Source organism: Lithobates pipiens, unplaced genomic scaffold, assembly GCF_037356315.1.
Source record: "Lithobates pipiens isolate NorthernLeopardFrog02 unplaced genomic scaffold, aLitPip1_a1.2 Scaffold_19, whole genome shotgun sequence".
Taxonomy (NCBI): domain Eukaryota; kingdom Metazoa; phylum Chordata; class Amphibia; order Anura; family Ranidae; genus Lithobates; species Lithobates pipiens.
Window position 1 is genome coordinate 370,874,260 of NW_027507764.1, and position 13,708 is coordinate 370,887,967.

At 42.0% G+C, this 13,708-nt stretch overlaps 1 protein-coding gene across 5 annotated transcripts in view; it reads right to left on the reverse strand.

The window, feature by feature from the left end:
- Nucleotides 1-13,708, reverse strand: part of DCDC2 (doublecortin domain containing 2) — a 298,898-nt gene that overhangs the window by 176,016 nt on the left and 109,174 nt on the right. For all 5 annotated transcript variants that reach the window (XM_077492274.1, XM_077492275.1, XM_077492273.1 and 2 more), the window contains 4 exons: nt 9,160-9,236; nt 8,928-9,059; nt 6,606-6,752; nt 6,192-6,246 (listed from right to left, as the gene is read on the reverse strand). In XM_077492274.1, the coding sequence (XP_077348400.1) occupies nt 6,192-6,246; nt 6,606-6,752; nt 8,928-9,059; nt 9,160-9,236 (411 nt within the window). The remainder of the gene's footprint in view (nt 1-6,191; nt 6,247-6,605; nt 6,753-8,927; nt 9,060-9,159; nt 9,237-13,708) is intronic.

The following is a 13,708-nucleotide window of genomic DNA, read 5'->3' on the forward strand; positions in this document are numbered from 1 at the left end:
TCACCAGTGATCACCATATAACTGTTACAGGTGACGCTGGTTGGTTAGTTATTTTTTTATAGTTTCAGGGCACCCGCCATTTATTACCTAGTCTCACTAGTGTACCCCTAAATTTAGGGGTGTCTACTTTCCAAAATGGGGTCATTTGGGGGGGGTTTGTGCCATCTTGGCATTTTATGGCCTTCAAAACTGTAACGCCCTTAGAAAGCCTGAAGGCGGTGCTTGGTTTTCGGGGCCCCGTACGCGGCTAGGCTCCCAAAAAGTCCCACATATGTGGTATCCCCATACTCAGGAGAAGCAGCAGAATTTATTTTGGGGTGTCATTTCACATATGCCCATGGCATGCGTGAGCAATATATCATTTAGTGACAACTTTGTGAAAAAAAAAAAAAAAAGTTTGTAATTTTCCCGCAACTTGTGGCAAAATATAAAATATTCCATGGACTCAACATGCCTCTCAGCAAATAGCTTGGGGTGTCTACTTTCTAAAATGGGGTCATTTGTGGGGGTTTTGTGCCATCTTGGCATTTTATGGCCTTCAAAACTGTAATAGGTAGTGAGAAGTGAACTCAAAAATTTACGCCCTTAGAAAGCCTGAAGGCGGTGCTTGGTTTTCGGGGCCCCGTACGCGGCTAGGCTCCCAAAAAGTCCCACATATGTGGTATCCCCGTACTCAGGAGAAGCAGCAGAATTTATTTTGGGGTGTCATTTCACATATGCCCATGGCATGCATGAGCAATATATCATTTAGTGACAACTTTGTTAAAAAAAAAAAAAAAAAAGTTTGTAATTTTCCCGCAACTTGTGGCAAAATATAAAATATTCCATGAACTCAACATGCCTCTCAGCAAATAGCTTGGGGTGTCTACTTTCTAAAATGGGGTCATTTGTGGGGGTTTTGTGCCATCTTGGCATTTTATGGCCTTCAAAACTGTAATAGGTAGTGAGAAGTGAACTCAAAAATTTACGCCCTTAGAAAGCCTGAAGGCGGTGCTTGGTTTTCGGGGCCCCGTACGCGGCTAGGCTCCCAAAAAGTCCCACATATGTGGTATCCCCATACTCAGGAGAAGCAGCAGAATTTATTTTGGGGTGTCATTTCACATACGCCCATAGCATGTGTGAGCAATATATCATTTAGTGACAACTTTGTGTAAAAAAAAAAAAAAATTTTTTTTTTTTGTCATTATTCAATCGCTTGAGGCAAAAAAATAAAATATTCAATGGGCTCAACATGCCTCTTATCAATTTCCTTAGGGGGTCTACTTTCCAAAATGGGGTCATTTGGGGGGGTTTTGTACTGCCCTGCCATTTTAGCACCTCAAGAAATGAGATAGGCAGTCGTAAACTAAAAGCTGCGTAAATTCCAGAAAACGTACCTTAGTTTGTAGATGTGACAACTTTTGCGCAAACCAATAAATATACAATTATTGACTTTTTTTTTACCAAAGACATGTGGCTGAATACATTTTGGCCTAAATGTATGACTAAAATAGAGTTTATTGGATTTTTCTAATAACAAAAAGTAGAAAATATCATTTTTTTTCAAAATTTGCGGTCTTTTTACGTTTATATCGCAAAAAATAAAAATCGCAGAGGCAATCAAATACCATCAAAAGAAAGCTCTATTTGTGGGAAGAAAAGGACGCAAATTTTGTTTGGGTACAACATTGCATGACCGCGCAATTACCAGTTAAAGCAGCGCAGTGCCAAAGTGTAAAAAGACCTCTGGTCATTTACCAGCAAAATGGTCCGGTCTGAAAGTGGTTAAACTGAAAGGGTTGTTTTAGGTTGATCCTTTACAATCACTTTAAATATCAAAAATGAAATGAATCCCTGGTTTAATGTTTCCACCACACAATTAGCTAGTTCTACAACACCTTCAATCATCCCCAATGCCAGGTCTATAGTGTCTGGGGAATTTTTCCAAGGTGTTAAGGACTTATGGGACATAAATTGGTGTGTTTCCCTAGTAGCAGAACACATCACATCTCTTACCTACAACAACCTATCTAATTATCCACTATTATATTGTGGATCAAACAAATCCTCTGGGTTATTGCAGTTCCTCTAGTAACCACATAAATAAATACATTCCAGAAGATTATATGAGCTGAAAAAGCCACTCAGAGCTGGAATCACATAAAGTCTGTTGTACATGTATTGGCACCACTACCATTCTTGTAATTTAAACTCTACACACTGGGTGGTCATTTTTTTTGGTGTAAATAAAGATGAAAAGAAATATAACAGCATTATGAAAGAAAGACAGTTTCATTTCATTGACACATAACAGCCATTGTTTGTTTTATGCATGTTATAAAAGCTGTAATCATGTTCATTATGTTCATCAATGCAGTAATCAAATCTCGAATTTCAGTGCCAAAAAAGGCACATTGTTGAGTATAACCGGTATAGAGTGTCAATATATCCCAAAGAACAAGATGCAAAAAGTACTCGACAGCAGAACATTGTGAGTCATTATTTGTGCCAACTATTCTTTCAGTGGGAGACACTTGGATTGGGCAAGACAGACCAAATTGAAAGCAACAGTTGTCAACCACAATCGAAGGTAGTGTTGGTGCACTGGAAATATGGGAACATGTAAGTAGGTATCATGATGTCTACAGTGGCTAAGAAGACTTCCTGATGGAGGGAAGCTATAACAATCATGTTGATTTTTTTGGGCTTGAATGAGAATGTTTAAGGCCCCCAGATAAGGTGAATGTCCTTTTTTGTTTTGCAATAGTGAAAAGGTTGGAATAAAAACCTGGAAACCTTTCTGCAAAAGCAATGACTCCTTGATCCAAAAGATCTTTAAGAGCAGCGTGGAGGTCTGCTAGCCTATGCAGAAAAAAAAAAGACAGGTTGGACAACATCAAGTTGGTTGGAGGTGGAGAAAAAAATCTATTTTGTAGTCCCTGGACACAAAGCTTTAAACTCATGCATTGAGGATTCTTGTTAACCATATGTCCGCAAAGGCTAATAGATGTGTGCCCAAACCACCCACTATCCATGCATGCTGAAGTGGACTTATCTGTAGACTTGAAGGATTTAGAGACCCAAGGTTACTACTGAATTGGGTCACTGATTTGGATACTCTTTCCACCATGACGGTATGAAACCCCCCAAAATGACCCCCTTTTTGGAAAGTAGATATTTCACAGTGATCTACGCTTTTGCCAAGCAAAATTGTTGGACTTTTTTCATTTTTTTGTATAAAATAAAAACCCAGAAGGGTTTAAATACCATCAAAGGAAAGCTCTATATGTCTAAAATAAATGATACAAGTGTTGCTTTACCTACCAGCTACCTAATAGCTCTTATATTGCCTGCAGGTCTCATTGACTGCTTTAAAGTGTACCAATGGCACTGGTTACTGGGTCCCAACACTTAGCCAGCTTTGTTTGTTTTTTGAGTTGCTGGGGCGGAGAGCGATTTTGCATGGGGTGGGGGGGAGCAAGAAAATACATGTCCAGGGTCCAATCATTATAAATCAAGTCACCACTGGTATATTTCTCACCTATTCCAGTATTGGTGATAACTCCAGGATGAAAAGAAAGAGTGAATCTCAGTAACGGAGACACAGACAACAATTAAAACATTTTAAAACTAAAGTAAAGTTGTACTTTAAGGGAAAAAATAATAACATAAATAAAAGCTTAGTGTTAAAAATAAAAAATACACAGTATACGAGGGACTGAGAAGTACCACAATGAGAGCCCAATTCCCAAAGATCATAAAATGTATCTTTATCCCATCTTTTGGAGCCTTCAGAGACTGGGTGATACCAGAAGCACTCTGGGGCTAACCAACACTGGTTCCAGAGTTCTAAGAAGAGCCACAATGAAAGCCCAGTGCCGAACGCTTACATTACAGGCAGGCCCCATCATCTTCACTCCGTGGGGTGCAGGTACAGCCTTCAAGACATCATCAAGGAAAGTCTTGATGGAAGTAATAAAGATCTTGATAGAAGAAATAAAATACTTAAAAAAACATCCATCCTCCTAGTACACTAATGCCTCGTACACACGATCAAACAATCCGGTGGAAAAGTCCAGCTGACTCAAGTCCGCCGGACAATCCGCCCGTGTGTAGGCTCCGGCTGACTTTTTTTACCCAAAAGTCCGGCGGACTAAGAAAGTATTTTTGCACTCCAATCTGTCCGCCGGACTCGCATTTCGGCAGACAATATTGTGTGTGTGCCAGTCCGCCATACTTTTGAAATGAACGGACTTTTCCCGCCCGGAGAAAAGTCTGCTCCTTTTGAGCGCGTCTCCAGGTAGCCGGGCCAGCGAAGGAGGCGTCGCTTGCCCCGTCACCTGGTATGGACTTAAAGGGGAACCCCTACGCTGAAAAATTGGTGTGGGGGCCCCCCCCAGGTCCATATCAGACCCTTATCCGAGCACGCTACCCGGCCGGCAAGGAAAGGGGGTGGGGACAAGCGCGCCCTCAACATGGGGGGTGCCTTGGGAAAGGGGGGGCCACGCGCCCCCCCACCCCAAAGCACCTTGTCCCCATGTTGATGAGGACAAGGGCCTCTTCCCGACAACCCTGGCCGTTGGTTGTCGGGGTCTGCGGGCTTATCGGAATCAGTGAGCACGCTTTAATAAGGGGGCCCCCCACCCTAAGTGAATGAGTATGGGGTACAATGTACCCCTACCCATTCACCTGTAAAAAAAAGTAAAAAAAAAACACAACACACAAGGGTTAAAATAGTTTATTGCACAGCTCCAGGGGTCTTCTTCCATTTTCGGGGGTCTTCTTGCCGGACTCCTCCACTATCTTCTGCTAGCTCTTTTACTAGTGGAGGAGCCCGGCTTTCTTCTTCGCCGCCGCCGCCCTCTTCTTCCAACTTGGGGGGTCTTGTCCCCCTCTTCGGGGGTCTTGTCCCCCTCTTCGGTTCTTCTTGCCGGTCCACCGCGCCTTCTTCTAGCTCTTTTACAAGCAGTGGCCCGGTCTTCTGTCGCCGCTGCCGCTGTCGCCGCCTTCTGTTATTCTCTTCAGGAGATGTTGTCTCGTCACTGTCTCCGGTCACAATGACAGAGACGCGGTGTGCGGCGACTTACATAGGGACATCACCGGATGATGTCCCCGCCCATTATGATGTCACAGTCCCAGAGGATGCTGGGACCCCGAAGTCGGAAGAAGAGGGCGGCGGCGGCGAAGAAGAAAGCCGGGCTCCTCCGCTAGTAAAAGAGCTAGCAGAAGATAGCAGAGGAGTCCGGCGAGAAGACCCCTGAAGACGGAAGAAGTCCCCCGGAGCTGTGCAATAAACTATTTTAACCCTTGTGTGTTGTGTTTTTTTTACTTTTTTTTACAGGTGAATGGGTAGGGGTACATTGTACCCCATACTCATTCACATAGGGTGGGGGGCCGGGGGCTCACAGATTCCGATAAGCAACCAACGGCCAGGGTTGTTGGGAAGAGGCCCTTGTCCTCATCAACATGGGGATAAGGTGCTTTGGGGTGGGGGGGCTGCGCGGCCCCCCTTCCCTAAGGCACCCCCCCATGTTAAGGGCACGCGGCCTGGTACGGCTCAGGAGGGGGGGGCGCTCGCTCGTCCCCACCCCCTTTCCTGGCTGGCTGGGTAGTGTGCTCGGATAAGGGTCTGATATGGACCTGGGGGGGACCCCCACGCCGATTTTTCGGCGTAGGGGTTCCCCTTTAAGTCCATACTGCTGGCCCTGGCTACCTGGAGACGCGCTCAAAATGAGCGGACTTTCTTCCGCGTGTGTGGGCGAGTCCGTTCATTTCAAAAGTACGGCGGATAGTCCGGCGCAAAAGTACCGTGTGTGGGCAAGTAGCTCGTTCGGAAAGTCTGGCGGACAGTCCGGCGGAAAGTCCGCCAGACTAAGTCCGCCGGATAGTCTGCTACGTGTGTACACGGCATAACAAATACTTGATGGGAGTGGGAGAGATTAAACCTGGCTTGTTTTACACAGTCCACACTGAACGCAGCAGTATGGTGGTGATGTGTCATTAAAACTGAAGTCTTTATTTAATGCAACAGTATAAGAGTCAATTCCTCATAGCAACTGTTAAGATTTCATCCCTTGGTATTTTAGTGTAATTAGACTTACAAAATAGTATTTCTGATACCTTTGTGTTTTGTTTTTTTTGTTTTGTTTTTATATACCATACTAGACTTAGTACAGAATATTCACCAAAAACACGGGAAACTGTTTACTTACGTTCTCCTTAGACTTTCTGTATCCATTAATGGGTGGCAATGAGGAAGCTTTTGAACTAATCAAAAAAATAAAAAATAAAAACAGATTTAAAAAGATGTTATTAAAATGCCTACTTGCAATATGTAATATTGTAAAAACAAAACTTTTTTTTTTGCTGTGGTCAATTATTAAGGCTCTGTTCACACTACTGTGATGCAGGTTGATATGATTAACATATTCTATGGAGGAAAATCGCACTGAAATCACACCAGAGTAGCACTGGAACCTTTTCCAAAATTGCACTTCACAGAGTCGAGATTCAGAGAGAGTCAGATTGATGTGAATGTAACTATGCAACTGAACCAGCACTAAATTATAAACTATTGTGAATATTATTATTCATAGAGCACTCTAGCTATATTGATTTAAGCTTACCCATAACTTCTTCTTACAGAGGCCTTTGAAAATATCAGATCATTATATGGCAACTTTTTGAACTTCTCCCTGCCCACTGCAACATAAAATTGTCCGTTTTCTAGCTCTGATCCATCTTGAATAGGAATTCCATCTAATGTGTATAGCCTGGTGGAGAATAAAATTTAAATTTAAAATATTACACTTATCCCTAAAAGGTATAATATTTGATGGCATAAACATATTAAACCCTTGTCATGAAGAGTAAATCCGCTATATTGACCACCCAACTGTCATCACTGGGTGGAAAGCATAAAAAATAAGATAGAGTTCAAGCAGTGACATAATTACAACCATAGCAGATCACCTGATTGCACAAATGCAGGACAGAGATGCTGCATTTTTCTTCCAAAGAGTCCAATCCGTGAGGATCTCAGCTGCCTGTCACATGAATGTCCTGCTTTGTGATGACAGCAACGCACACCACTTTCAGTCAACTCAAAATAAGTGACCTGACCACCGCCTGCATTCCAATGGCCAGTGAAATCCAAAATGTATTGCAAAAAAAACATATCTCAAAGACATCACAAGTCCAGATCACAGAATGACAGAAGCTGCAAATGCATTTCACGCAGAATGCGTTTAGTCACTGTTATGACTAAGCACATTCTGCATTAAAGGTATTAACAATTGCTGTCACCTTGTGATCTGGAGCTGTGATGTCTTTGTTATATGGATTTCATGCAATACATTTTGGATTTCCCTGGCCATTGGAGTGCGGTCACTTTTTGTTCTTTTAATGCTTGGATTGCCATGATCACAGATCGGACCAGCACCTGATTGAACAGTGGAGGGGCTGATGTTTGATGAGTCCACTTGGAGCGGTAATTGTCTTCTATTTTGCCATTTTCCACTGACCCACAATGTAAGGAAACATTTTCCATTGGCCACCGATGTAAGAAGCCATTTTCCACTGACCACAAATGTAAGGAGACATTTTCTACTGATCAGCAATATAAGTGGGTATTTTTCACTGACCACCAATGTAAGGGGCACTTCTAGAATAGTTACTAGTGTAAGCAGACACTACACTGGCCACCAGTGTAAGGGGCATTTTTCCTGTTGACCACCAATGGAAAGGACATTGTTCCTCCCACTGACCAAAGACACAAGGAGGCACTTACTGTATATTAGTGAGCACCAATGTAAATTTGGCCCTTATCAAATGACCATCAGTGTCAGGGGACAATTACAATGGACCACGAGTGTAGAGTAAGGGAATATTTTCCATAGCCCCAATGTACAGATGATATAATCTTCACAGACCCCCAATGTTTAAAGTGGGTATTTGTAATTTATTGTAATGCTCATTTCATAGCTGCATAAGCACTCAAATTTGATCAGTTCTTTTACATTTTAAGACAATCCACAATCAAGTGAAATTGATAGGCCTCCCACGTAGGAGTTTCATCACGGTGAAGAATCCTGAGCTGCTTCAAATTCCCAGGATACCTGCCAATACTGACAATGATTCTTAAAGTGCAAAATAAAAAAAGCACGTAATTACTATGTGTGGTCATGTGTGGACCATAGATCACAGACATTAGCTCTAAGGAGAAACAGCAGTGAGAGGACTGGATGAGCACTCAAAGCTTAATTTACCTATACGTTGAGTGTGCCTATAACAGACATGAATATGTGCTAGTCGCTTAAAGCAATGTTTCTCAACTCCAGTCCTCAAGTACCCCCAACAGGTCATGTTTTCAGTCTTGCCATTATTTTGCACAGGTGATTTGATCAGTTTCACTGTTTTAGCAAATACCACAGCCATCTGATCTGAGAGAAATACTGAAAACATGACCTGTTGGGGGTACTTGAGGACTAGAGTAGAGAAACATTGGCTTAAAGGACTCCCAGTGCAAATGTTCATGCTTCATGAATGAAGATATGGAGCAATAATTTGTCTTATATATATATATATCTGGCCAACTGAAAATAAATATGTCATAAACTTACAATACGATGACTTTAGTCAAACTTTAGTTAGAACCACTGTAAAGTGTTTATTGCTATCTTTATCTCTACAGGGGATATTTGTCATTACAAAAAAAAAGGACATTGTACATGGCTCACAGGTAAAGGACACACTTGACACGCAGGATTGACCAAGATAGCCTCTTCTAGGTATTCCCAAGAAAATTCACATTAAAAATACATTTTTATATTTGGTATGTTTTAAAATGCATAGTTAATACAGTCATCCTTCAATAAAATAGGCTCAGGTCTCAGTTTACTAACGTGTAACTTGCTACTATAAGTAATACCCCAATAAGTGTCACTTACTTGTGTACTGCTCCATTTCGCAGTTTTACTTTGTCGGTGACCATTGCCAGAACTAGCTCCCACTGATCCAGAACTTTCCTTGGTATCAGCAAGCGTATCACAGGATTCATAACATCTCCATTAGCAATCAGGCTAATAATAGAGAAAAAGTAGACAGTGATTTATGGTTTATCTCAGACTGATAATAGTGCAATATGACAACTATGCTTGGTTCATAGATAAATCCACTTACAATACAGTGCATGGCTCTTGAACATTTTTTCTAAATCTTGCTGAAACATTGATCCTGCTGTGAGACACTGGTTTTACCTATAACAGAAAAAAAAAAGAAAAAGCAAAACATATGTGCAGGATCTTCAACGTATCATTCAATTATTTGAAATGGATGACATTATTGTTGGACATTTCAAAAAAAGGTATGAGATTTCAAAGCTCATACTCTGGGTTAAAGGAGTATAGGTAACCATAGGACTGCTCAAATTGAGGGACTTATTAGGACTTATAAATATAATATGGCGACATTTGTCCCATTCTACGTTGTATTATACCTGGTTGATCCAGTCTGTTCCTGTGTTCCCCTTAGTGTGTTGACCATGGTAATCATGGCTGCTGATTCCTGATACTGTGGTCAGTTTACATGCCTCCGTCATCCCACTACTCTCCCTCTCCCCCTTCCTCTTTCCCTGTCACTTCCTAGTGTGTGAGCTGATAAAAAGCAGCCCTTCCCCTCCTATCGCTATTCTGTGCGGCAGTAACGTTTGTGAGCCCAATTCCTGCCAGACCCTCTGTAATAACAAGATATACTACACAGTATATGTGTTTTTGAAAATTTGGCAGCTAAATAACTTTTTTTCACATCGCCGATGTGTGGTCACATGACATCAGACGGAAATCTCAGCCCCTTCCACTGTAGTTCTTAGATCGGGGAAGGAGAGCTGCAGGTAGTCAGATGACTGCACATCAGTGATTTGAAAAAGTGTATTCAGCTGCCAAATTTTCTAAAATCACAGACACTGAGTAGTATATCTTGTATTGGCATCACTGGCTTTACAACCACTTTAAGTAAGTGTCTAAACATGGCCATGGATTTAGCTGGTTGAAACTCAAATCATACCAATACAAATTTTTTTCAAATATTTTATACACTTTATAATAGAAAATGATTTACAATTAATGTCTAATTTGGATGTCCACTTTTTATTTGTCCCCTACAGGTAAGCCTATACCTGTATAGTTCCTAAACTTGCACTGTTTAGGAGATATTCACATGGGATGCAATCGGTGTAAAACATGTTTTACATTGCAGTAGACATGTGCAATTCATTTTGGTCCAAATACAAATTCGGAAATTTTTTTGGTTATTCAGAGATATGAATGTATCCGAATCTCGGAATGAAATAGTAATGAATAGTAACGAATGTCGTTGAAATATGTTAAAATTTGTTTTGTTTATTAGTTTTCTAACGAATTCCAATTTTTCAGAACAATTAGAATCTGGATTGCCCAAAAATGATTGACCAATTTGAATTCTGTTTAAAGAAATAGATGCGGGCCTGAAAGCCGGTTGCCGGAGTTCTTATCAACCATGACTCATTATTTGTCAGCGGGCTTCCCCACTGGCTTCCCCACTTTCAGTGGGCTTCTCCACTGAAAGATAAAGAATGCCAGCAATTGCCCGACAATAGAAAAGTCTGATATGGATTTTAAGGGGAATCCCCCCCAAAATCCATACCAGACCCTTATCCGAGCATGCAGCCTGGCAGGTCAAGGAAGGGGGGGGTGAGTGAGTGGCCCCTTCCTTCCTGAACCATACCAGGCCACATGCTCTCAACATGGGAGAACATGGGGGGTCACTTTACGTCAAAAGGTGGGGCGGTGCCACCGAATGATGTAGCTGGGTGTCCCCGCCCCTTGCCTCTATAAGAGCTGTCAAAGCCGAAGAGAGGCCATATAGCGTTATGGACGATGTATGTACATCAAGGGACACTTTATTTTTTCTTTTATTAAAGGACTTGTCAAAAACAGTTTCCTGTGTTTCATACTTTTTAGCACTTTTTTTGGTGAATGGGTAGGGGTATGATACCCATTCACATAGTGGGAGGTTGGGATCTGGGGGCTTCCAGATTCCGATAAGCCCCCCCCCCACCCACAGACCAGACAACCGCAGCCAAGGGTTGTGGGGAAGAGGCCCTTGTCCCCATCAATATGGGGACAAGGTGCTTTGGGGTGGTGGGCTTTATATTCATATGTCAGTGGGGAAGCCCGCTGACAGATGATGACTCATGGTTGTTAGGAACGCGGGCGGCCGGTTTCCCAGCACGCTGCTTAACAACCAGCTATTTCTTCACATAGAATTCGAATTGGTCGATCGTTTTTCAACCGATCCAAATTCTAATCATTCTGGAAAGTTGGAATTCGTTCGAAAATTTATAAATGAAAGGAATTTTAAATGATTACGAAACTAAACTAAACTAATTCCAAAACCAAAATTCGTAACATAACAAATCTATCCGAAACTAAACTAAACAAATATTTCCATTCTGCACATGTCTACATTGCAGCTTCTTAATTCTTAATTCATGACGGCTGCAAAGGTTTCTTTTTTAGACTGTGATACATACCATTTATCACTGACAGGGGTGCTTACAATGGTCAGCTTTTATTTATTCAAGTAAAATCTTTATCCCAAAAGGAAAAGAACTGTTGCTGTAACTGCTTATGTAACTGCAGTGTGAGCTGGATGTTAGTGTATCTAAATCTACTAGTACATCTAACAATCCCCTCCCCCCAGACTGGTATTGCTGCTGTCCAACGGTACCCCTGTGCACTTTCATCCAAAGTGGAGGCACTGTAATACAGGAGGTGGTGGCTGACCAGATCACCAGGTGAAAATTGAGAGGAAAAAGGCTAAAAAAAAAAAAAGAAAACCAATGCACAGCTAATGATTGGTAAGCTGTAAATGTAATTCTAAATACCTTAATTTTATGTATTTATAGGTGGTCATGTGACACACGCACCCTCTGAAAACTGTGTTTTGCTCATGGCAGAGAATATCAAAGGGCCAAATTGAGGCGGGGAGGAGCCATAGGGATTGGTGCAAAGTGAGAACAGTTTGCGCTTAGGCCGATGTCAGATGGGTGATTTTTCTGCTTGTACCAACATTTTCCAACTACAGAATCGCTAGGAGGCTGCCTGTTTGTTCCTATAAAATCACTCCCTCACCAGCTAAGGCAGCTGAATACCTGAGATAACACTTTAAAGTGTGTGTATACATAAAACTTTTTTTTTTTTTTTTTAGGATAGCCACTTGCTGACCACCTAACTGGGAAAATACATCATTACTTTGATGGTAAATACAGAGGTTATGGCTGCAGCTAAATGCCATAACCCCGGTATTATTTTTTTCCCTCAGGCGCTGGTCTTTCTTCTCATAAAAGGGATTTGAAAGGGATTCGCAGGTGGGTCACTTGGTGGCTCCTGGGCTTACCTGGCCGAACGGTAGCTGAAAAGAAAAGATGGCCTCCACTCATCTCTATGCCCTAGGAAGACCGGACTTCACTTCATGAGGTCACTTTTTTATCTTTTGCTTTTAGACCCCAGATCGGTCCATAAAGAGGACCTGTCATGCTGTATTTTTATCGCAAGAGATGTTTACATTCCTTTTGGTAGCAATAAAAGTGATCAAAAAGGGACAGTGTAAAAATCTAAATAAAACAAATGTAAAAAATTGTAAAGAGCACTTGCACTTGCGTGCAGTGGTAAACGTATACATAGGTTTCGCCCCCATATGTAAATGGTGTTCGTACCACACATGTGAGGTATCGCTCCGAACGTCTGAGCGAGAGCAATACTTCTAGCACTAAACCTCCTCTATGACGCTAAACTGGCAACCTGTAGAAATATGTGTAAAATTTCACCTATGGATATTTTTCAGTACCATAGTTTGGCACCATTCCACAAGGACATGCAATTTTAAAGTGGAGTTTAGTTGAGTCTTACCCTGAAGGGTCCCAACGTGCATAAAAGTAAGAAACGTTAGGTATCTATTTACTTGGCGTAACATCATATTCCATAATATACAAAAAATTGATATATATTTTATGGTTGTTTTTTTATTGAAGTGCATTTTGCGGAAAATGCATTGGCCGGCACCTGCTGATCGGCTTGCACTGTGTCTAATCACAGCCTAGCTGTGGCATTGGCGGCACGTGTGCGTGCCCCCTACCTGGAAGTGTCACATCACGTACTAGATACGTGATCTAGCCAAGAAGAGCCGCTTTGCCGCCATACATCTAAGCCCTTGTACAAACGGTCGGACATTCCGACGGAAAATGTCCGATCGGACCGTGTTGTCGGATAATCCGACCGTGTGTGGGCTCCATCGGACTGTTTCCGTCGGAATATCCGACGGACCAAGTTTTCCAGCTTGGCTATAAAATTTTCCGACAACATGATCCAATCGGACTTTGTCCGATCATGTGTAGAGAATTCCGATCGGACAAAGTGCCACGCATGCTCAGATCAAATTCCTACACCAAAGCTATTGGCTACTAGCGTGAACGTAGTCCCGTCATAACAAAATAACGCCATCACATTCTGAACGATCTGATTTTCCGACAACTTTGTCCGACCATGTGCATGCAACAGTTTCGGACAAAATCCGTCTGAAAAAAATCAGACGGATTTGGTTGTCGGAATGTCCGACCGTGTGTACAAGGGCTAAGTGATGCGGTCTGACATGGGTTTAACCCCTATAGATAGATAGATAGATAGATAGATAG